The sequence below is a fragment of the Dermacentor variabilis genome, chromosome 9 (genome assembly GCF_050947875.1).
Source record: "Dermacentor variabilis isolate Ectoservices chromosome 9, ASM5094787v1, whole genome shotgun sequence".
Lineage (NCBI taxonomy): Eukaryota > Metazoa > Arthropoda > Arachnida > Ixodida > Ixodidae > Dermacentor > Dermacentor variabilis.
Window position 1 is genome coordinate 145,122,029 of NC_134576.1, and position 25,919 is coordinate 145,147,947.

Sequence of the window (25,919 nt, forward strand, 5' to 3'; positions counted from 1 at the left end):
TCCAAGTGCCGCTACGATCACCTTTGAAAACTGGCCCCACTGGCTCTATGGAAATGTCATGGGCTTGGTTGGGTCATCACATTAGCCAGTAGAATATTCTGGCTCATGAGGCCCACAAAAGTCCAGCCTTGTTATGGCGATATGAAGAGCTGTGAACAATTCGCTCAGGCAGAGACATTGTTTCAGAGCAGCACTGGTTGACTGATAGTGTTCAAGAGTAAGTGAACTATGAGTAAAGGTAAGTGTATTACACGACTTCAGTATACAGTTAAACCGTGATATAAAGAACTTTAGTATAACGAAATTCTCGATATAGTGAAGTATTTAAAGGGACCCTGAAACGATTTTGACAATTTTGTACAAACGTACAGAGTCGTGAGAGTAGGTCCTTCTGATCATTAATTGATGCATCTAAGTGCTCCGTGTAAAGCAAGCAATTTATTATAAGGTTTTAAAAATGTACATTGCTGCCGATTGCAGCACACTGCTCATCTGAATTTTCAGCCGTCCCTACCCATTTGACGTAAATTGCCCTAATGACGTCAGTAGGGCGAGCTATCCGATTGGCTGCCCAGGGCGCGTCATCAATATTTTTTCCAACTTAATGGTGAATAAGTGTTGTTCCTAATAGTTGGAATGTTAGTTAATTTGTTTCTATGAAGAGAAAGTAACAGAAAGCATGCACAAGAACAATTTCTCAGTACACTTAAGCCCTCATGGCACACAGCAAGCGTCATCAGCTTGTATTACATCGTGCTCCATCTTGACGAGAGCTCTGTGGTCAGTGTCGGTCTGTCTTTTCGTGAGCACCATGATTCGCCTTTGTTGAGTTGTGGGCTGCAAATCAGTGACTGGCAATATGTCAAGCTGCGACATTGCGTTCCTCTGTTTTGCAAGGCAGCAGATGAGCAGAATGGCTGCTGCGCATCTGACTGTCACTATCAGATCGGCGCCAGAATTTGCGCGTTTGCGATCATCAGTTTACACTGGAGGATTACTACCCCAATAGTGTTTCGCGAGGCCGATATTCGGGTGAACACAAGCGCCAGGGAACTGGGCCTGCCCATTTGACCATGCCATTTCACGGGAGGAGCAGAAGCACAAAGGTAAATTATCTGCACGGTGCAGCCACCTGGTGGCACAGAGCTCAACCAAACACAGTAGCAGTAACGAAGTGTATTCTTCTTTGCTGCTGGTGTAAATTTTTCGCAGGAGCGTAGTCATTAACATTTTGATTTTGTAAATGTATAAGATGTTTTACACTTGGTTAGAGCAATATTGGCTCTTTGTTTGGCTGGTTAAGCTCTGCGTCAACGGGTGGCTGGACCGTGCAGACTGATCAGGCAGCTGACGTATGTCTAAGCTAAAGTTCCTTCATCAGCTTGAGTTTATGTCTCCACTGTTCCGTCGAAACGTCCAACTCGCCTGTGGTTAACGGAATACCAGACATGTTCCGCGCTGTGACAGAATGCTCGCAACGCAAGCTGCTTCGATAGCTCTTGCTTGGGGTCAACTGCCAAGCGGCTGGCAGAGAGTTTGGAGAGGCTTCACGCGCTCACTCCTAGAGAACCGGAGACGACACGACGTTACATCATGATGCAGAGCCAGTGAAGGTGGAGCTCAGTTCCGATCACTTGGCGAACGAGTTGAGGAGAAAATGCATGGCTATGGAAGAGGGCAACTTGTAATCGTCCGTAGCTCTCTAAATATGAGACGCTTCCCACAAATTCTGGTGCGAATGATTAACTTTAGCTGTACCCTACGCATCTACAAAATTCGTCTGAACTGCTTCAGGGGCTCTTAAACCTTTTCTAACCTCTTGTCCATAGAAAACCATGTAGTTAGAATAGAACCTCAATATAATGAAGTGCGCTTGTATGCAATTTCAACATACCAAAGTTTTGCTTCTGCTGCAAAGGAATGGCAAGAGAATAAATGGAAACTTCCATGGACGCAAATGGTCAAACTATTGAATTACAAGTGGCTGCTTGCAAACGTACCTCTTAAATCATGCGCGACGCGACAAGAGTGACCATGGAAGTGAAGCCGCATCATGTTCCATATACAGACTAAGTGCAATAAGATCCTATAGATCCACAGACTTTGTGCTTTAGGTGCGAGTGAAAATGGGCGAGGGTCAGACAGAAAGGTGGCTTCACGCATGAGTGCCGCCTCCCTGTGCGAGCAAAAGGAAAGAGGGGGAGGGGAGCGAGTTCACGGCAATGCGATCAAGCAAGAGTGAGGGGTGGGGCTGGGAAGGGGGGGTAAGTTGGCACGCACCACAATTTATCACAGTCACCACAGTCTCATCATCACAGTCTCAGTCGTGGCTGTGCACGACTGTAAGCACGGCTACGTGCATATGCAGCCTGTTTTAGAGATAATCTACTGCATGTGCAAAGAGTGGGTGTGCGGAGATGGCGTGGCATCATGTAAGCTGTCTTCTCGCACATTTAGTATTGAAGGTTGCATAATCTCAAATTTCAGTGACCCGTTGAAGCAAGAGGCACTTGCTTCCGGCGCATTCCATGATAGTGTCGTCCCAGTGCGGGCGTAGCGTCAGCCGCGGGGGCAGAGTGCACGTGAAAATGTGGCTGGCTTCGCTTAATTTGTGCCGACTATGTAAAGATTGTCGACATGGCATGAAACCGTATCATTTGTCGTCGGCTAACAAATTCATGAAAATAGTTTTCTCATTCAAATTTTCTTGCCTCAACTGCCCAATAATTCGGAAAATTCTGCCACCCCTTTCCATGTAAGAAAAAACAATCGGCAATTGTACTTATTTGCATAAAAGGGATCTTTTCACTGCTTCTTAACATTGATGAGAAAAAATTCAATGGACCTGATGACATTCAAAATACTTTTGTGAAAAGATACGCTGAGTCGATGGCCGAATACCTTTCATTTATTTATCAAAAATCTATGAACACTGGTGAATTACTGCGTGAATGGAAAACTGATAAGATACCGATCCATAAATCTGGAGATGCTACAAATCACTCTAACTATCGGCCAGTTTCTTTAACCTGTACTGTTAGCAAAATATTTGAACATATCATACTTATATTATGCAGTTCGTCAATAACAACAAACTTCTATGTGAAAATCAACATGGGTTTAGAAAAGGCCGGGCGACAACAATGCAACAGAAACAATCCATGACCTCGCAACATCCATCAATAACCGCGGACAAACTGACATTATCTTTCTTGATCTATCAAAAGCCTTTGACCGGGTATCGCACACTAAGTTATGCCGGAAACTTGATGACTTATTTGGTAATTGCAAGGTCACAAAATGGATTAAAAATTACCTTTCAGACAGGACCCAGTATACTCACTGCAACGGCTACTCATCCGAACGCTCACCTGTTCTATCTGGAGTGTCGCAAGGCACAGTACTAGCTCCTATTCTTTTCCTCATTTTTATTAATGAATTAGCTGAGAACTCGGATGTGACAGTCCGCATGTTCGCAGATGATTGTATAATATATAAAGAAGTCAACAATACTACAGACCAAGTTATTCTGAACAATGCACTTAGAAACATTACGAACTGGTGCCGATCATGGCAGATGAATATTAATCTGGATAAATCTGTCTGTATGACAATATCAAGAAAAAAGAAGCCTCTGATGTTCACCTATGTAATAGATCAAGTACTGTTAAAAGTCACTGACCATTACAAGTACCTCGGGGTAATTATTTCCACAAATTTAAAATGGGATAAACAGGGGTCATATATTTCAGGTAAGGCCTTTTACGCTTTTTGCTCGCTAAAACGGTCACTACGGACTGCTTCACCAAGTACAAAACTATTAGCATATACATCATTAGTTCGCTCAATTCTTGAATATGGTATTAAAGGTTGGTTCCCGCACACGAACAGATGTATTGATAAATTAGAAGCAGTACAAAGGAAAGCAATTAGATTTCTGTACAAGTATCGACGCCGTGGTTCGCCTTCTGAACTCCTTGTGAGAGCAGGTCTTTTCACAATAAACAAACATGCAAAGCTTCTATGTCTCAAGTTCGTATTCCAGCTCTTAAATAATGAAGTAAACGGAAATAGCCGATGACTCCTATCATTCTCAGACACCAGGCCCACTAGAATAATACATAGTAGACACTTGAAAGAATATAGATTCCACAATGATACATTTAAGTTCTCATTTTTCCCAAGGGCAATAACAGAATAGAATGCACTACCTGAACACGTTGGCCATAGTTCAACTGATATGTTTGTCTGAAGACTAACCAATTATATTTCTCTATTGCCTTAGCTTGAAAAATTAAATGTATGTGTCGGTGTTTTTCATGTCAGTAATTGTTTGTGGTAAGTTTTCATTTTTTAAAATATGTTTATAGTGCTATTAATAACTTTGTTTATAGGAATTGCGTACATTGACATGACTTGCAGGAAAGTGTCTGTACTGCCTTTATTCTTTGTCCACAATATTTGGAATTGTTATTAACAGAAACTGTTAACCATGTTTGATACCACTTTCATGGTTGTATTTGTGTCCCGACCCTGCCACAGCCTTATATATAAGGCTAGCAGTATGTATTAAATAAATAAATAAAATAAAAAGGTTGAATTTCAATACAACGAAATTTCGATATAATGAAGTAAATTGCCATTTTTACCTACTTTATTATATCGAGGTTTAACTGTAATAAATTTCACTGCCACCACGAAGGAGTACCGAGACTATAAATGGAAACTTCCATGGACACAGACGGTCAAATGGTTGAATTACAGGCAGGTGCTTGCAGATGCACCTCAGAAATTGTGTGCCCCGCGATCGAGAGTGACTGTCCAAGCAGAGAAGCATCACATTCCCTATAAAGTTCAAGCGAGATAGGATCCTTTTACGGTCAATGCGCTGTACGCTTTGGATGCGAGTGAAAGCATGCGAGGTCGAGCCGAGAACGATGGTGGCTTGATGAGTGCAGTCTTCTCGTGTTCTGCGGAAACCTTGCGGGTTTCCGCAGAACTACTAAGTCATAGTTTAACGAGGTTTTACTGTATAACAAAGTATATGACTTTTCATAACCTCTTGTCCATAGAACACCACATTTATTCAGAATCTCAATATAATGAAGTGTCTTTGTATGCGATTTCAATATAACAAAATTTCACTGCCGCTGCAAAAGAATGCTGAGATAATAAATGGAAACTTCCATGGACGCAGATGGTCAAATGACTGAATTATAAGTGGCTGCCTGCAAATGCATCTCTCAAAGCGACCAACCGGGGAATTCGAGCCGCATCATGTTGCATATTGTGGGGATGCGCGACTCTCACGCGTCCCCTGATATGTTTTTCCCACATAGCGCATCTCCTGTAATCCGACTTCGCGGTGTGGCCTGGCGCCCGTGGTGGTCGGAGTGCTTGAGGCGCAGTACGAGAGATGGCGCGAGTGTTGCGCGGCTAACGCCGCCGACAGGTGGGGTCACTTGGGCGCCGAAAGACAAGGTGCTTGCTCTCTTGGGTTCGGGACAGCAAGCAGTATGGACGTGCCGCGCTGCGCGTGCGCCGATCCATGCTTCTGCGAGACCATCTCGCGTGTCCATGGCCACCGTTCGCTTCACCGTACGCGTGAACGACCAGGCGTTGGGATCCAGTATGGGGCGAACATATTCGCTCGCTATCCGGTCGCGGTGAGTCGGACTTCTAGATTTGTCGCGCGCCCATCGGCATGTTTTGGGGATAGCAACTCGGCTAGCAGGCATTGATCTATGAAAGGTGCAATAAATGCCCTTGTGATGGTTTGCACTACTGTGTTGTCGTTCCTTTGTCCCAAGAATACGGGGGAGGAGAACCCCACAATATAAAGTCCAAGCATGATAAGATCCTAATGCGCCCCGCACACTGTGTGCTTTAGGTATGAGTGATAGTGTGCGAGGGGAAAGTGGCGCCTTCCCACTCAAGCAAAGGGAAAGAAGGGGAGGGAAGCGAGCTCGTAGTAACGCGATAAAGTGTGCAATAAAAGGTGGAGGGGGGGGTCGATTAGCGTGTCTCAATTTCTGGCGCGAGTCTCGACAATGGCTATGCATGGTGTGGGGTCTCTCACACCCATGCTCTTGGGACAAAAGAACAACACAGCAGTACAAACAATCACAAGGGCATTTATTGCACCTTTCATAGATCAATGCGTGCTAGCCGAGTTGCTATCCACAAAACATGCCGATGGGCACGCGACAAATCTAGAAGTCCGACTCACCGCAACCGGATAGCGAGCGAATATGTTCGCCCCATGCTGGATCCCTGCGCCTGGTCATTCGTGCGTACGGTCACGCGAACGGTCGCGCATTCGAAGGCAGTTAAGTGAGACGGTCTCGCAGAAGCATGCATCGGCGCACACGCGGCACGGCGCGTCCGCACTGCTTGCTGTCTCGAACCAAAGAGAGCAAGCGCCTTGTCTTCTGGTGCCCAAGTAACCCTGCCTGTCGGCGGCGTTAGCAGCGCAACACTCACGCCATCTCTCGTACTGTGCCTCAACCACTCCGATAGCCGGATTACAGGAGACACGCTATGCGGGAAAAACATATCAGGGGACGCGCTAGAGTCGCGCACCCCCAAAATGTCTGTAAGTGTGGCTGAGCGCATACACAGAAATGCATCCTGCTTAGAGGTAATAGGCCGCGTGTGAAAAGGCTAGGCGGGCTGACACAGAGTGGCACTGTGTAAGCTGTGTTACGGTGCATTTAGTATTGGAGGTTGTGTTTTCTCGAGTTTCGGGGACCTGTTGGAGCGAGAGGCAGACGAAGCATTCGCTCCTCGCTGCCGGTGCTTTACTTGACGGTGTCTTAAGAAGGCAAGCTGGGCGAGTTGGTGATTGAACATGTTCCTATGGGTGGGCAGCGCAACCCGGACGAAGGACGAGAGGAAGTACACAACACTGCGCTCGTGTTGTGTACTTCCTCTCGTCCTTCGTCCGGGTTGCGCTGCCCACCCATAGGAACATGTTGAAAGTGTCATCCCAGTGCGGGCGGTGAAGTGCACGCGAAAGAGTGACTGGCATACCGTTGAGAAGATATCATCGATGTACATGACATGAAACTGTATCACTCGTCACCAACTCCCAAATTTATCAAAATGAATTGTTTTCTCATTCAAACTTGCTTTTTTCAACAGCTCGACAAATAGGAAAATTCTGTAGCCCCTTTCCGTGTCAGAAATATAGACCGGCAACTATACTTATTTGCATAAACGGTTGAATTTCAATACAACGAAATTTCTATATAACGAAGCACGTTGCCAATTTTACCGACTGCATTACATCGAGGTTTAACTGTATCATCAACACGGCGTGAAACCGTACCTTTCGGCGCCGACTTAAAATTCAACAACCATTCAAATTGGCTTTTTCCAATTGTACGATAATTTGGAAAATTTTGCCAGCCCATCCATGTGAGAAAAATCCATTGGCGGTTGTACTTATTAGCACAATAGTTCAAACTTCGATACAATGAAATTTTGATATAACGAAGAACTTGCCGTTTTTACCGATTTTGTTACATTGAAGTTTAACCGCAGTTACAAATTGTGCTACTATCGAACCTACTTATAATGATCCCAGGTATAACAATCAAACAGTTATAATGACCACATATCAGTGCATTTATGATTTTCTGTCCCTCCCTATGGAAATTACTTCCAGATGTGAGAAACTATTTTTATTTAATTGCTGTACTGCTACAACGAATCAACCTGGTCACAGTAAAACCTGGTGACACTAAAAAGAGGGCACACACAAAGTGCCGAAGCACGGCAGCACGCACCTCACTCCAGTCCAACCGCGATGATGATATGGCCATTGAGATGAGCAAGCGACCACCTCGCGCAGATTTCAGAAGCCACAAAAATGATGCCTTCTGAAGTCACGTCTCCAGGTTGGAAGCGTGCCACTCAACGCATAAACAGTATGACGCGGGTCGTTTGCTGGTGCCACGACACTGTTACTCTTTTTTTCGCAATTGTCCGTGTACCACCATGTGCATTACGCCTGTTTCAACGATGTGGAATGGCCATCTATGTCTTTCCATCATGGAAACAATGGCCACTCAAGCGTTCCTGTCGATGTGATCCTGCGTGGCCCGAGTTGGTGAGAATGCTGCACCATGCACTGCCACAATGCAATATTGCAAAGGATGAGCGGTTACTACGCAGTTATCAGGAAATCATGGTTCAGTGGCACTTCATTTACGCGTTGCCTTACCGATTGTTGATAATGGTTCGTGGTGACATTTTACCTTTCGAACACAGCATTTTTTTTTCACCCACAGTGACATAGATAACGTAATTTCACAACTCATGTGTGGCTTCGCAGAATTTCGCATTTGCAGAATGGTGGCAGGCCGCAGTAGCTTCCGAAGTTTACGCTTCCGGCCAACTAGAATGCTTCCCTCTCCTTTGCATAATACAGTCGAACCCGGATATATCGAATTCGACGGGGATCGAATTCGATATAGCGAAAATTCGATATACAGATACAGGCCAAAAAAGCACACGCGATCATAAAAAATTGTGGCTTACCGATTGGAACAGCCATGAATCACATAGCATGTTATTAGTTATTTCACGGAAAAAAAATAACTAATTTTGGGCTGCTTTTTCCTCTGGGAAATGAAGTTTAAAACACTAGTCTCAATCTTCTCGAGACTGTCCAGGTGCGGGAGCCCAGTGCCTTCCATATCGCCGCAACAGCGCCGAATCAGGCTGAACGCTGACGCCAGTTCAGTGGCTGTGCACAGACACGTTTCTTCGAAAACACAGCTGCCTTCGTCGTCGCTGGAATCGCCGTCTTGAACGCCAGCTATTCTGGCCACAATGTCCTCATCAGCGAGGTCGGCTACCGCTTGAACTTCGCTGTCAGCGTTAATAAAGTCATCAACAGTAACTTTGGACGGAACGGCGCCGGGAAAATTGGACAAGTCGCGAAACGCGTCTTCCAAGCACTCATCATCATCTAAAGCTTCCGGACATTCATCTCCGGCCACTTCAAGCCCTGCCTTGCCGAAACATGTGGCCTGCTTCACGTGGCCGCAAGCGCCGGTAATCATCTGGATCGCGCCGAGCAGGTCAATATTGAGATCGGTTTCCATGTGGAGGTTTACGAGGAGCCGTTGAATAAGTCGCTTCCGATAGCCTACCTTGAATGCCTTTATGATACCCTGGTCGAGGGGCTGCAGTCTCGCTGTGGTGTTCAGCGGGAGAAACTTCCGTTTGATGTGCTGCAGCTTGCAAGTCATTTGATGGGCCGAACAGTTGTCTACCAGAAGGTAAACTCGGCGGCCCGACTTGCCCAACTCAGCGTCCCAAGCCTGCAGTCATTCAACAAAAAGTTGACGTGTCATCCAGGCCTTCCTATTACAGTCATAGCGGACAGGAAGCTGTTTACAGTTCTTAAAGCAGCGCGGTGACTTGCTCTTCCCGATCGCGAATGGCTGTAGCTTGCACGAGCCGTCCATGTTGGCTGCAAGCAGTACCGACACACGCACTTTGCTCATTTTACCGCCGTGACATGAGGTTCCACGAAAAGCGAGTGTCTTATTCGGCAACATTTGCCAAAAGAGACCAGTTTCATCTGCATTGAAGATTTCTGCAGGCGAAAACTTCTCAGTGATCTTCGGCCACTCCTCAGAAAGCCAGTGCTGCATCTCATGGCTGCTGACAGCCCTACTTTCGCCTGAAATGGCCTTTCCTACAATGCCGTGGCGGTTTTTAAACTGTTGCAGCCATCCAGTGCCACCGCAAAAGTTCTCTTCGCCGTAGCAAACCATTTGGCCTTTTCGGTTAACATCGGGCCATCCACGGGAATATTTTTCGCTCGGATTTCAAGAAACGACACATAGAGTGCTTTCTCCACTTTGTCAAAAGCAGCAGGGCGCACACGACACGCTCCCGAGCGACTTTCCTCACCTGCTTTAAGCTTGATGTCCTGCTCATTTTTTAACAATGTACTTAAAGTACACCGCGGAATGCCGAATGCGTCTGCCACGGAGGACTTTTCTCCGTTTTCGACATGCCGGATTACCTCAAACTTTCTTGCAAAGTCCAGATTCTTCCTCTTTTTTTATGTCCGCAGATGCCATAGCTCACCAGATGACCGCAATCATACATGCTACACACGGCACGTTGAAACACGGGTACACACAAGAAAATGCGCGATGCGCAGATGGAGCAGTCCGAGCAAAGCCTGTTCATAGAATAAAGAACCAACGTTCGAGCGGCAGTCAGCGCGGCTGTGAAGGAACGACAAAGGTAAAAGAAAGAAGAGAGCGGGGAAAAAGATCGGCGGAATATGCCGTCGAAGGCGCTGTGGGTGCAATTGCCGCTTTGCTATGCTTCATTTTTTGAGCCCTCTCTGGCAGCGACCGTGCCGACCCCTCACTCTCTCTTCCTTTCACCAGGAAGCGTGGCTTGAAAACGTCGCCGCGTCTCAATGCCGCACACTCTCTTTGTTGATCTCCAAAGGCCTTGCCCAATGCACACGCCGGCAGTACAGGAGGAGCGAGAGAGCTCGCGCCGGTGGGGCGCAAGAAAGGGGGAAAGGCTCTGCGTCTCCGTCGCTAGGCGACGGCCGCGCATGTGCAGAGGAGAAGCCTGCTGACTGACTTTTACCCTGAGGACCGGACACGAATGTCGTTGGGAAAAGCGCACCTTCCAGGGGCGCGGTGCAGTGCGGCGTTCGATATATCGAATGTCTGACAAAAATGGAATTCGATATACTACGCAATTGTCCTATACTTTTACATAGTATTTTCAAGGGGGTAATCTGTGTGTTCGATATAGCCAATAATTTGAAATATGCGGGCTCGATATATCCGGGTTCGACTGTACAGTCATGTCTCGCTGGTAGTAAAGTATATCACAAGCTCTCAAATAAAAGTGGCAGCTCTGGTGCAGTTTCAATATGACAGGTGATCTGAACTGGGTGCGATTCTGAAAGAGCTACACGCCGCTGCATTTAGTTCTTTAAATGGCCGTTTCTAACAGAAGTTTGCAGCTAGGTGTGGAAACGCACCGGGAACAAGAATGACACGGAAAATCTGGCTTTCAGACCAAAGTGCTGCTGAATTGTAATTGCTGATGCCAGCTTCAGTGTAGTTAATTTTTTAGCGTGTTTGAGGGTGAGTCCATATATAACGAACTACCGATATAACCGCCACTTTTCGCAGAACTATTGAGTTCGTTATAAATGGGTTTGACTGTAGATGGTTCTGTATTGTCCTGAATGTTACAGCACAAATCAGGACAAAGGGTTGAATTACTTGTGCTTTTGCTTCCATTGTCTCGTCTGTGCTCTAATTCATGCTTGTAACATTTAAGATGCCTCCCTTTCAGCCTCAATCTTAGGAGACAGTTTTTCTGCACATGTACCTTTGGCTTGTTCAAGTTTTGTATTGCCTCAAACAGTATGTTTGCTTGTGATTCATTCAAGGAGTGATCAACCCATGCACTATGAAAACTAGAGCCACTTATACCATTCTCCACGTTGGCCATGCGATGGAGAAGGGGCATCCAAATGAGGCACTCTGGACCTCCATCACTGGTCAACACGGACAGGAACTCGTTGAGCGTCACTCGAGACTGCACAGAGCACCACAAACAATAAATAAGAACAATATTCGTGGTATCATTTCAGCTGTTCTCAGCTTTTGGCTTCAACTATTTTGCATGTCAATTAATTTTATAATTGCGTACCTTTCTTTTTCTTCAGACTTCAAAAAGTCTATCTTTGTGCTATACAAACAGTCTTGTTACATATGCGCAAAAACTGCAATAACTAGATGGTATGCTACAGGAGAAAACATCTCATTGATCTATTAATTTTGCTACTTGATATTGAGGCGAAATGCATAAATGTCACACTTGTGACCTTTGTAGCAGACATTACCTCTCTGGTTTCTAACACTGTTTTTTTACATTTCTGCTTTTATTTTTGAATATTTAATGCGCTGGCAACATGTAGGTGCCTTTATGGAAGAAATATACTTTAAAGTTGCATTTTTTCAGGGTGCCTACCAAGTTGAAATTTCCAAATTCCCTGAGTTTTCCAGGTTTTCCCTGAGTGCCATAGCAAATTTCCCTGAGTGATGCAGAACAATGTTTTATGTCAAGACGGGCTGAAACCATATCGTCTGATGCTGTCACTCTCTAGCAAGCACATGAAAAAAATAAAGAAGCGCCTTAATCCAATTTGAATACTAAGGAGTAGTGTTTGTTTTATTCAAAAAGAGAATAAAAGGCTGGGGTTAGTAAAATGCACAGAAAATAAAGTGTCTTTGAAAAAAATTGCTAATGGAGTCGGACATTCTCAAATGCGAATAAAAAGGAGATGGATATAGAAGCAAATATTTTCGAATATGAGCTATTTCTATCAACTGATAGCAAGCTCAGTGGTATGAGGCCCGAACTCTGTCACAATTGAGATTCTCTCTCAACAGCTCGTAAGTCAACCTCAACTGTCCTTACAACTCTCAGCCCGCGCACGACTCCTGAGTGTTGTGTTTCACTCCTTTAAAGAGTTTATTTTGGTTTGGATGAGGGACACTCGCATCTCGGCATTAGCCAAAACTTTATTTTTTGAGCTCAAGCTCCTTCAAAACGGCGGCAGCAAGCTTCCTTTCCCGTTTATTCCTCAATGCGTAGGTCATTTCTGTTCTTGTTTTCCTTCCGCCACTTGTTCGTCCCAAAGACCATTTGAAGCATCTTGGTCAGTTGCACAGTCTACGGCCGATTTATCGAACTCCCTAGGGGCCGCGAAAACGTCCGAAAAATCGGGCAGTTGGAAAAAAAATAAATGCGTGTCATTTAGTGCCTTTAGGGGCTCAAACCGCCACAGGCACGTTCAAAAACGCTCTGAAGGCCTGTCGGTACACATATTAGGCATATCGGTGCTCGTGTTGTGACAGGAAATACCGGGTGCACGCGTGTATAATTAAGGAATATATACTGTGTTCCGTGGCAATAACCCCTTCCCACGCTTGTTATGCTTCACTGCAATACTTTTGCATATGCTTCACCAAGTAACATTTCTGTACAGAGGCGAAGTTGACTTTCAGGAACCAGCATTATGCAACGCACCGTGTTTTATAAGTTTCTAAGCCAATCGCGAGGACCACTAAGGCGGAGTCCATGCCATTGCTGACAGCAGCTAATTCTTTCAATAAAAAACTCGGCATCCAACAGCAAGAAGCTTCATAGCGAACGTCAAAGCAGCTAGGTCTAGCGTTGCCGCAGTGGCGGCAACGGCTGCCAGCGGATCTGCGTGCGAGAGTGCCGGTTCGAGGTGGAGAAGTAATCAAAATGGCAGCGGTGGTGCCCTTGATTATTGCCATTTCGGACCTGCGGTCACAGCAAAACGTCCGGAAAATCAGACAGCGAAGAGTTCTTGGGTCGGAAATGTCACACATTCTGATACGTTGACCGTATGGGATATGTGGCGGTGTCGCGAAGCCGTCCAAATTATCGGGAATCCGGAAAGTCGATCGTTGACTGTACACTGGCAACTCCTCCAGCTGACGACAGGGTGTCAAAGACGATTCATTACGATTCCTGTCTGTTACTCGAGCCAGCACTACCGCGACTTTCGACCATTTCAATAAAATTGTCGCTAATTTTCCCTGATAGAGGCCCAAATTCCCTGAGTATTCCCTGACTTTTTCCAGACTACTCAAAATCCCTGAGAATCCCCGGTTTTCCCGGTTGGTAGACAGCCTGTTTTTTCCATATCATCCATATTTTTCATTCAAAGATGTGTCTGCACTGCGGCAGCTTTAAACACTGGGAATGACATTCCTTCATTGAAGTTGCGCCAAATACTAGTGTGCTGCACTACATTTTTTTCCTATGAAAGTGGGAATCTGTATGATTCGCCTGTAATATATTTCATATACTTCCTCTAGCCCTTTGTGTTAATTACCATGTTATCTTACTACTCGTCAAATTTATTCAACATATGTCCACCAATACAAATATGATGCCAAATTACATCTTACCAAATATCTAGATCACTTTTCTACATTAGTCCTAAAGATAAGGGCAAATTAGAGTTTGTTTTCATGTTCTAGTGCTACGGAACAGTATTTGCGACGACGAAGAGGCGAGCAGTGTGAAGACCCATGTTTACGAACTCCTGGCGAACAATTGCCTGGATCAGGGAAACTGTGACTGCAGGTGCGTTGGAGGAGCTGGAGTCGAAGGCAGCCGGATAGGCGGCCTTGATCTCACGCCGGATGATCCTGTTAACATGGCCAGTGTTGTTGGGACGAGGAGTGTCGGCACAGGAAGATGTCGCTGGGGCGTTGGGCAGATGGACAAACTACTGGTCGATATGTCGGCTTTTAGCGAGTTCCAGGCGGTGGCACTCTTTTATAACTGCATCCACTGTCGCCACAATGTTGAAAACGAGCAAGTTGAAGGCATCATCAGCAATGCCTTTGAGGATGTGGGAAACCTTGTCTGACTCAGTCATGTGTGTTAACTTTGCACCACAGAGCCAAGACGTCCTGAATGTACGTGACGTAGGGCTCTGTTGACGTCTGCACACGGCCAGAAACGCCTTCTGCGTGGCGAGTTGGTGATTGTAGGGGTTGCCGAACAAGTCTCGGAGCTTTTGCTTAAGCGAATCACAACTGGTGAGCTCATCTTCGTGCGTCCGAAACCAAACCTGAGGTGTGCCACCAAGCTAAAAGACTATGTCGGCGAGCATGATAGTAGGGTCCCACCGGTACAGGCTGATCCAGTCCTCGATGTCTTCCCCATCTTTGCCCGAGAATACGCCAGGATCACGGGGAGCAGGGAGAGCGATGTAGGTCGTCCAAGTGGCAGCAGGTGTCGGAGGCGGCTGAGTCGAGTTGTCGTCGCCAGGAGCCATGAAGGAAGGCTCGACAAACCGTCAACTGCGAAGCTCCGTGATGAGGTACAGGGAACGTCCACCTCCACCAGATATGTTACGTAGGAAGACGCAGACGAAAAGCTATATACAGCATATTTACAAGGAAATACGCCACACTTGGCCAAGAGGCAACAACCCGCGCTAGCCTCTAATTGTCGTCGTCGTTTTCACACTGCTCATCTCTTCGTCATCGCAAATACTGTTTCGTAGCAATATGTTCCCACACAACTCTGGAAGAGTTTACTCCAAGAAATTAACACTCGAACACGATACAACCCTTTTAAAGGTGTTCCGCATAACTACATGTCTGACAAACAGGAATAAATGAACACATTTCATGTTTGACGGCTTTACACTTTTGTTAGCATGCTTTATATCCCTGATAATGTGTTATGTAATTGCATATTCATGTAACAACTTTTTAACACACAAAAAAGAACACAGCACTGAAAGGAATGACACTGTTTCTGCACTGTTCCTTTCAGACCTGTGTTCTTCTATGCACACTAAAAAAGTTGTTACACTAAAACCTCGTTAAACCGTACACGCTTAAACAGTAGTTTCGTTTCAAAAGTAGTAAAGTAATATCCCCGACTCAGCAGCCATTGAACATAATGTGTTTTGTATCCGCATAAACCGTACCAGCTTATTACGTACATAACGGTTAACACTTTTCGTCCACTTTTCGTCGCGCAATCACGGTGGTGCGTTGTCCCCGTCGGGCGGCCTGGCAGAACAAGCCTCAGAGATCAGAACAATGGCCTCCAAGCATCCTGTGTATTTGCACGTGAAACCACATCAACATCAACAAAATTTCAGCGCCGTGCCATGCCAGAGAGCGTTGTGGCATCATGCCAGCAAGGACTCGTGTCAGGCCGAACTGGGTGCTCAGTATAGAAGAAAAAATTAGACAATGTTCGTGCTATCAAGCATGACACGAAAAAGTCGGCGCTGGCATTCAACAGGGATCTACCGTTGGCTACGGTGTGTAGCATTTGGAATGCGAAGAAGTTGCTCGGCAGCGCTGCTGTGACCGTAGAGTGATGTCGGCTACGAGGTTCGCCATTGTATATTTCGCCATTGTTGCCTCTGTTGTTGCCATAGTGTCACCTAGCGACGTTGATAAGGACGACAAGGAAAGCGACAGCATGAGCAATTCAGGCCCGACAGTAGCAGAAGCTGCGCGTTACGTCAGCCTCATGAATGCAATCATTGTGAAGAGAACAGCGCCCCGCAATGAAAAAGGTGGCCCACAACTTCTGCAGCGCTACCGTGCCTGTGCACGGAGAATATGTAACGCCAATGAGGAATCTGCCATGCAAGTGTTTGCCGAGTAGAGGGGGGGGCTGGCTGAAAAGCTGCCTCTCTTTTTTTATGTTTGAGGCCGCTGTCGTCGCTGCTAGGCTACCGCGGCATCAAACGAAAATAACACTTTTGTCATGCAAAGTGAATAAATACTGCATGTTTTTTTTTCCCTTTCATCATACTCTCTCTGAGTTCCGTTTTTGACAGGTAAGTGTGCGACCTCATGCTGTTTCGGTTAAGCAGTACTACTGTTTAGTATGTACTTTTTCCGAGCTCTGGCCAACTACAGTTTTACGAGGTTTCACTGTACTATGGATTACCAACATGCCCAAGCATACGCTCTTTCCAAGCATAATCATATATTTTCTGAAAAATGCATTCTTATTCTTTTAAATGCATGTTCATGAAAGATACCATGCAATGTGTTTACTACATGGGGGGTGGGGAGTGTATTCTGTAAGAGTCCACCTAGTGGACTGTCCATTTCGGCCGCTCCTGATTGGATGCTCTTATGAGCTTATGGTTCTGGTTTCCCAGCTTTACACGCTTAGGCTCTAATTGGCACAAATAAAAATTGTTTGCTTGATTGATGACTTGGCATGTTCATGTCAAATTAGATTCAATGAAACATTGTTCTCATTATGCAACATGCATGTCTACCACGGCCAGAACCAAGGCAACACAGGATCTGTTAACTTACATTCTAAAGGGCAACCGAAAAATATTTAGTCCAAAATCTTCCTCTTAGCTGGAAGTTACAGGAGGCTGTCTAAGGACTGTTCCCTATGGGAATTTTTGAAAAAGATCCTGCAATGGCGAAGCCACAGGCATCAGAGGAAGAAAAACATGGTTTGCAACAGCATTCACCCCCCATCCCAGCAATCGTGACACTGATCACAGGCCTTCAGAGGAACAAAAGCCTGCATTCATTTCCCATCATTCATAGTGGCAGCACACAAGGAAACAATTGCACAAATAAAGGCGATGGCACACTTTTACCATGGATGCACACTAACTTGCCCAGTACTCCAGCTTGTGATAATTTCTACATCGTGGTACCATTCTCTTGTTTTCTGTTTCTGCTCTGCTGCATACCACCAGGTATGATGGCTTCACACACTGTGCCTCTGTGAAGATTTTCACAACCAATGCCAGAGTGCTTCCACTACTGTAGCAACACCAAGGGCAGTATCACTGGTGGAAAACAGGAAGGGCAGTGTGACCACAAAGCAGAAATTAAGACCATTTTGCTGGAATAGGAAGGTGGTTAAAATCTGCTGAGCAATTACTCTGGGACCTGCATGAACGATACCTTACTCTGCTACCGCATCAATCATGAGAACCACAAAATATTGAAACACGACTCCTTCATCTCCTTAGCTATGCAGTATGTCGTAACCGGTGTTATAAGAGCAGTACCACAAAACCAAGCTGAATTTATATTTAGGCTTGATATAGTTGCATCGACAGTCCTAGAAGTAGCAGACACAAGTGGCTCAGCGTATCAAAAGTGAAAGATCAAAGATCGTGCTCGGGTTCTCGTGAATGTCGGGCTGACAGAATCTGTTTACTGTGTTTCCATTGTTATTAAAACTTCCCAGTCGCTCAGCTGACCTGCAACTTGGCACAAGAAAAGAAAGAAGACGAAATAAACAAGAGATAAAAATTACTGTCTAAACGAGAAAAGTGACTGTTTATTTGGTACAACATTTCTCAAAAACCAGAGCAATACTTTGGACGCAGTTGCTTCCGTTTCAGGTCTTAAAAACTTGAAATCGCAGGAGAAACATTTCTTTTAGGCAATTACTTGTTTCTGCATCTCTAATGCCTAGTCTGCACCGCATCAATACGATTTGCCCCAAATACGCACCCTAAGTGTAAAAAAAATTGCTTTGTCAGTGTGGATGGCGAGAAAGGGCCCGAAATCACACAGAAACACTGGAGTTCACAGAGCTATTTTTCGTCTTTCCTGCTGCTAAGCACCATTATTTTGGTATTGTTCGTGTTAGATACAGACCATTTCTCAGCATCAGTTAAGTTCTCTGAGCATAACTGCTCGTCGATATCTTCCAATTATGGTGTGCAGGTGCGCATCGACCGTGCTACCGGCCATCCCGCCGGCGCTACCTGCGGGATGGCCAGACAGGCTGGCCATCCCGCCCTTATGTGTCGCACAGGGAGCTTTTGTCGCCCCCCTCTGGGTGACGCTTCCCGAAAGTGTACACGGAGGTCAGCATGTTTCAAGGTAGCTGACCTTAGTCCCGAAAAAAGTTGCTTTGCAGCACTGAAAGGTCGTCCACGGATGACTAGGCGAGGAAGCAATGCAGGACGGATGCGGCCATTGGAAGGTAGAGCCCAGGGAGTGTCCCCTTTGGCCGAACATGACGCCACTTGCATGGGCTCCACGAGTGGAGGAAAATGATACCTGTACGGGCTCGTCCATTGGATGAAAATGACAACACCTGCACGGCCTTGACCATTGTCTGAAAGTGATGTGACCTCGACGTACTGAAGGGGTGATAAGCCAGAGAACCATAGGAAAGGGGGAGAGGATGTTCTTGCCACGAGCCAAAGCGTTCGATTTTCTGATGGCCGTTGATTACTTTTTTACTGTTATTTTACTTGCTTCTAAGTCCTGTACATAATGCGAGGAAACCTTCCGTTCTCAAAGCCCACCTCAACATCGGCTAATTCCCCCATTAAACGGCAAGATCAAATATTCAAAAGCTATAAGTTCCGCCTTTCCATTCCCCGCATCCTCGCCAATGATGGATGCATAGAAAAAATGCAAACGTAAAACAATCACAGGCCGGTCGGACGAAGCTCGCGATGCATGCGGCCCTCCTATTGGCTCAGTGCGCCAGCACACTATGAGGCGCCTTCCGATTGGCTGTTACTACAGCAACTAGTGCCCTGATGCTGCCAGCACAGCGCTCGTGTAGACCTGCCAGTGGGTCTGCTTAGAAAACTGTTGATATGCCGTTTCTTCGTTGATCGTATTGTGAACGTAAGTGCTAATCAACCCTCTCTTAAAAAAAGAAAAGACAAAAAACCGGACACCTGTTGACGAAAAGCAAAGCGCAAACCGCCTTTGTTTCCTGCGGCAAGAAAGAGGAGGTGGTTGTCCCAAGATCACAAAGAAAGAATATTTGGGAGTTAGAACTCCTGTCAGTGTGGGCGCGGGCGGGCGGGTGACTAGATAAAGTCACAAAAATAGCATGAGCCGATGGGAGCACATGCAGTGGCGGCATCTTGCAGCGCGTCATGCAAACTGCAGCGAAAAAAAAAAAAAAAAGAGAAAAAGCAGACAGCTGAGTGGACAGCTCAGGCGTGCTCTCTTCGGTGGCACCTGTCTTCCGCTCAAAGCAGACAACAAGCAGATGACACGGACGTTCGCTTCAGCGAGCATGCTGTAAGGTTGTGTTTGCCCTTAAGTCAAAGAGCCACAGTTATTGCCGATGTCTGTTAGAGGGTTGTAATACTAACAGCGCTGCTATGCCCAAATGCCCTTCTTAGGAATTTGCTAGCCTAAGATGGGACGCAGGTGTTTCGCTAAAAACTGCAAAAGCAGGCGCAAGTCTTGGAGGGCAAAGGTAAGCATCTTGAAGGCTCCAAATGATCCTGAATGGCTGCAAGCATGGGCTGCGGCGATTCCTGGGGATGGCCGTCAGCTTGCATTGAGAGATCACGTCTGTGAGAAGCACTTCACGAACAACATGGTGAGGAAGGATAAATACTACATTGAGCTTAGAGGCAAGGTAATCCCAGACCACCCGAAAGAAACCTGGACTGCATCCAGAGGCTGTTCTTTGCATCTTTCTTCCGTCTCCAGCATCTTTGACATCCCCGAAAAAGAAGCGGACTCCCTGGGAAGCATCATCAAATATCAATCATGCTGCCGTTAAAATGTGAAGAATGAGTGTATACGAAAAGCCAGGAACATCAATGGCATGGAACGTCAGTGATGTTCACACAGCGTGTGAAGTCCGGGAGCTTGAGGAAAATCATCTTGGTCATATACTCGAAGAAGTTGAAGGCACGTTTGCCTTCAACAAATGCCAACAGTGCTTACAGCCATCCAATCAAATTCATTGCGTGGGTATCAAATAATAGTGCCGCCTACAACCGGAAGCTACAGATCATCTTATCATAGCAGTCATCAAAAGGAATGCATTTTATTTTTTACTGTGCTCAAGTGGTTGAAGTGCAGCTCCAATCGCTGTCCAGCCTACCAGCGCTACAGAAGCGCATGTGAGTGCCCTCAGTAAAACTTGTGCCAGGCGCGAGGCCAAACGCCAGCAACACACATGGCTGGTTGCCTTGGCAATCGAAATGGCGGTAATTTCTTTCTCGGCCGCCAGGTACCGCCAGCACGATAGCTGCTTTGCGGGCTTGTGACCTTTTGTGGTCGACGAAAACAGCTGAGTTCCCACTGCTAAATGTTTCTTGCTCCGTGCTCAAGGTTCAGACGAGCCACTGCATCGTGCAATATCATACGGCAACGGCTATCATGCAATAGCGAAGCTAACCATTGCCCTTTGTCCTTGCATATAGATTTACTTTGGAGAATTTGGATGATGTGCCGATGCCTATTCCTGTGCCTCTCGCATGTATGTGGGTTCATGTTGGTGCATTCCAGATCCTGTTATGAGCCTAAATGTGCACCTAATGTCAACATCGGCGAAAGAATTTTGTTATATGCGCAAGCGTAACTGGCCAGCTTGTGAAATCGGCCGCGAAGCAAGTGAACAAGGAAGGTGCCTGGGCCTCCATGCTAGCTCCTGCTTGTCTGTAAATTTCATCTGCACAATTGGCACTATGGGCAATGACAACGCAGAAATTTGAGGATAAAAATCGTTAAGCATCCTTCGTACTCTTCAAGCTAACACTGTGAATACAAAGTCTGACAAGCATATACCTGACAGTGCGCTGCTGAAATGTTTGCTATTAATGGATAACGAAAACACTTATGAAGAACCAACCCCACCTACTATTTTAGAATATGTTGAGCATGCATTGGGAGGTGGTTATTTACGGTACTATATTGGATTCATTAATTGGGGGTGAGCTTCCCAGCTCACCTTCGCACATTTTCCCTTGCACTCACAGCAAAAGGTGTGCAAGGCACAATCTCAATGCACTTGTGCTTGTGGGGTTCTCACCCATGCTCTTGGGACAAAGGAACGACAACACAGTAGTGCAAACAATCACAAGGGCATTTATTGCACCCTTCATAAACTAATGCCTGCTAGCCGAGTTGCTATCCACAAAACATGCTGACGGGCGTGCGACAAATTGCGGAAGTCTGACTTGCCGCGACCGGATAACGAGCAAATATGTTCGCCCTATGCTGGATACGAAGGCATGGTCGTTCGCGCATACAGTCACACGAATGGTGGCGCGTTCGAATAATCGTGTTCATCCATTCCGGGGTAGGCTCCGTGAGACGGTCTCGCAGAAGCATGGATCGGTGCACGCGCAGAACGTCTGTGCCATTTGCCGATCCCGAGCCAAAGAGTCTCCCTCTCCTGCCTTCTCCCTTTTTGCACCCAAGTAACTGTGCTGTTAGGTGGCGTTAGCAAAGCCACACTCGCGCTATCTCTCGCAATGCACTTCAACCAGACCGACTGCCGCTTGCACAAAGCTAAGCGGCGAAGCCGGATTACAAGTGACGGGAGCTGTGCAGGAAAACAACATATCAGGGGACGTGTGAGAGTCGCGCATCCCCACACCCTTACCACCGTGCCTTACCAGTACGCAGAAGCCAACCGGTACTTCGAGTGCTACTTCCTCAAGCAACACGTTCGGAACCCCGTGCAGTGCCTGCCACCACCTCTGATCGCCGACGCTGCGACCAGAGGCACAGTGTCTCATAGTGCTGGCTGTCACGAGAGAAACATGCGAGAACGTAGTGATGATGATGATGTTGATTTAATGGCATCCCCTTTAAAGCGGGGCGGTGAAAGACAGTCGCCTCGCCTGTTTGATTTAATCAGGTATGCTATACATGTTTTTTTATATAGCAATTTTGTACACATCTTAATTTTTTTTTTCCCTTCAAAATCTAGTTTTTACCACTAGCCGTGACTGTAAGAGATCCAGTCATATCAATCTCTTCCCTGCCTTTTTCCACCAATAATCTAAATGTCTCTTGCTTATCTTGACTGCTGACCAGTTGACACTTCCGTCCACTTTCAACCTAAGCATTTCAGGAAGGTATACATTACCTATGGTTCTCACTGGGTGAATCTCTTCGCACTGCATTAGGATGCACCGAGTGGTCTCTGTATTTTGCTGCAGCATACACATGCCTCATCTATTTCCTAATATTTGCTCCAGTATGTGTTTGTCCTTGAGCTACCAGCTCGAGTTTCAAATAGCAAGGCACTGCCCTCTGTCTTATCGTACAGATTTTCCCTTCTAATTTCTTTCTTCTCATTCTTATAAATCTCCATGGTCCTTTTTGTTTCCATTCTTTGCATCCAATTAACTGTCTCTGTTTCTCATTTTCTTTCTGATGACTGCTGGTTGTCTAATTACAGTTTCAATTACCTTGTACTTAGTTGCCAACTTTCTTGACCTCTTCCTCCATTCTTTGTTCATGCTTTTCAAGTACAGATACTTGTGAACTTCCAGCTGCCTATTTATTTTAATCCACGTTCCTGAGTCTTTCTTCAAAACTAATTTTGCTGTGTACTTCGGTGACTTCAAACACATGTCGCTTTGCATTGCCTCATTTGTGGTTTTACTATGGGCTCCCAAAGCCAACCGTCCTACCGATCTTTGGTTAACTTCCAACCCCGACAAGATATGCTATCTTAAGCATAGAATGGCATTTGCAAACGTTAGCGCTGCCACCATTAAACCTTTCCTGATTCCGTGCACCACCTCATACTTAGTGTGGCCCCACAATGCTCTGCGTTTCATTATTGCAGCATTCCGCTTCCCCTTTATTTTCAGATTCTCTTGGTGGGTGCTTGAGTAAGTATTTCCTTTGTTTATGCATTCGCCAAGGTATTTATGTTGCTTGACTATAGGTACGACTTGCTGTTGAATTGAAACCACGTAACTATTCATATCTTCATTAAAGATCATAATTCCTGATTTCCCTGTGCTAAACCTGAGGCCTAGATTTTTCGCTGAATTGCCACAGATATTTGCAAGTGTCTGTAGATCTCTTTTATTGTTTGCTAGTAGCACTATGTTGTCCACATTTATCAGTCTGGGGAGCTTCTGTTGCAACATTTGTCCATTACACATGTAGGATAATTCAAAACCTAATTCACTGTTTCCCAGTCGTATTTCTATGCCCTCAACATAGAGCGTGAACAACAGTGGAGACAGAGGATATCCTTGCTTCAGTCCTTGGTTAATTCCCACCACTTCATTACAGTTTCCGCCTTGCCATGCAACTTGTACATGGTTGTCTTTATATATCTCATCTCCCTCAGTAGCTCCATGAGATTGTCCTCTACGCCTTCGTGCTTAAGAACGTCCCACAACAATTCCCTGTTTATGTTGTCATAGGCTCCTTTAACCCTTTGAGGGACGATTTTTTTCGCCATATGCGACCGCCCAGGGTCGATTTTTTTTATTGCAGATTCCAATTCTTCTTAGGGACTTATTTTGAAAAAAACTTACCGTAATTTTTTTAGGGTGACCGTAAAGTGAGAAAAAAATCTTTTGCGTTGGTATATATGCACTCTTCATTCATGAATAACAACAATAAAAAAGGAAATAAACTTATCCGAATTAAAAAAAATTGATGTATTTTTTCACATACTTCAAGGCTTTGAAAATCCGCACACGAGAATATTTTGCAAATCTCAAATGTTCCTGCTCTTACACTAATATGTACATCTATAGCATAATCGAACTGCGCAAGTGCGCGCACTCAAGAAAACTGGTTGTGTGCCCATCAAAAAAAGCAACACGTGTGACAAACTTCCGCTAATCTTCATCTTATCGCCAACCAGCTGGGGCAATTAGTTTTCGCGAGTCTTAAAAAAAAAAAAAGAAAAGAAACGGAAACGCATGCACAGTGGGATCCTTCCTATGCGCACCCCATGTGAGCACTAAACAAGCGAGAAAAGAGCGGTCCCCCTTTGAGCAATTAGTAACGAGATAGCCACCACTTTTACAAGCGCAAAAAGCCGAAACCGCCCGCGAAACAAAATCCAAACGGCCACCCGCACGCGCGCACGCCAATGCTCGAGCGGTAGTATATAGACACATGGGAGCAAACTAGCGCTAAAACAAACCATGCAACGAAAACCGGGAGAGGGAGGCGCGCGAAAAAAATTCCCTGTATAGTGGATAGTACATAGTGGCAGCACATGACAGAAAAGGAAAAGTTAGGATATTGGCGCGCTTTTTAAACGTACAGACGGCGCCGTAAATATACGGCATTGGCCATTTTCGGACTTGTTCGCGGCGCCGTATATTTATGTCATTGACCGTCAAAGGGTTAATATCTAGAAATGCTATCCATGAAGGTCTATTCTGAGCTACTGAAATTTCTATGCACTGAGTTAGTACAAATATATTATCCTCTAAGCGTCTACCTGGCCTCAACCCATTCTGCGGTTCCTTTAGTACAACATTTTTCTCCACCCCCTTCCAATTTTATGGCTTGCATTGTTATTCTGCGTCACCAACGTTACTGTAACTGGCCTGTACGAGCTTGTCTTATCCTTATCACCTTTGCCTTTGTAGATGAGGTTCATCTTGCTTTCACGCCATCTAACCGGAATTTCCTTCGTTCTAATCACTTGCTCTATGGCATTAGTCAGCAGTGCCTTGCTCTTTGGAGCGAGGTTTTTGATTGGCTGTCTTGAGATTTCATTAGGTCCTGCTGCCGTGTTATTCAGGACACTTTATTCTGCTTTTTTCCAGTGAAAGCTTTCTATGTTAACGAGGGTTGCAATGTGGGCTAGTTGGTAATGCATCTTGAAGGGGTGTACAGTAGCACGATTAAAAGACGGGACAAAAGAAGACACACAGGGACACACACAGCACCTGTGTGTCTTCTTTTGTCCCGTCTTTTAATCGCGCTACCAAACAACCCTTTCTATGTTAAATTTTTTCTCTCAGGTTTCTCTGTTGTTGCTGAATCTGTTTGCGTCTGCACCTTCTTTCATGATGAAGTCATCCCTAATGAGGTCTGTGATGTACCGCAATGCATCGTCTCCTTTGTAGATGTTACCATCGTGATCTCTTATGTCTGTTCACAAATTTTTATTTGGCGCTCCGAGTGCTCTTATATGGTTCCAGAATATTTTGGGGGCACCTTTGTCTCCTTTCCGAATGTTATGCACCCAACGTTCACTTGCGGCTTTTATTTTCTCTTGCATGAGCTCACTTGCAACCTTTTTCTTTTATTGGTATTTGTTCCATCTAAAGAGCACTTCTTCGTGTAATGCCTACTTGTTGGCTTCCTGATGATCCCCAGATGGCTGCTTATGCTCTTGTATAGCTTGCTTTATTTCCTTGTTCCACCACTTACGTGGTTTCCTCTTTCCAATCTAGCAATTTTTTTGCCGTGACTGTCTTATTTACTGCGGCATAACATCTACCAGTTTCTTATATTCCGAGCCTGCTGTAGGAAAAGCCTCCGTTTTCTTCTAATGTTTTTCTTCACTTTTTTGTGATCTCAGTTATTTGCTCTTCATTCATATTTAGAAATTCTGATGCTATTGGTTTG

At 45.5% G+C, this 25,919-nt stretch overlaps 1 protein-coding gene across 6 annotated transcripts in view; it reads right to left on the reverse strand.

Annotated features, from left to right (window-relative positions):
* The window catches only part of LOC142557740 (dystrobrevin alpha-like), a 70,978-nt gene that overhangs the window by 25,789 nt on the left and 19,270 nt on the right, over positions 1 to 25,919 (reverse strand). For all 6 annotated transcript variants that reach the window (XM_075669804.1, XM_075669800.1, XM_075669801.1 and 3 more), the window contains one exon: positions 11,496 to 11,601. In XM_075669804.1, the coding sequence (XP_075525919.1) occupies positions 11,496 to 11,601 (106 nt within the window). The remainder of the gene's footprint in view (positions 1 to 11,495; positions 11,602 to 25,919) is intronic.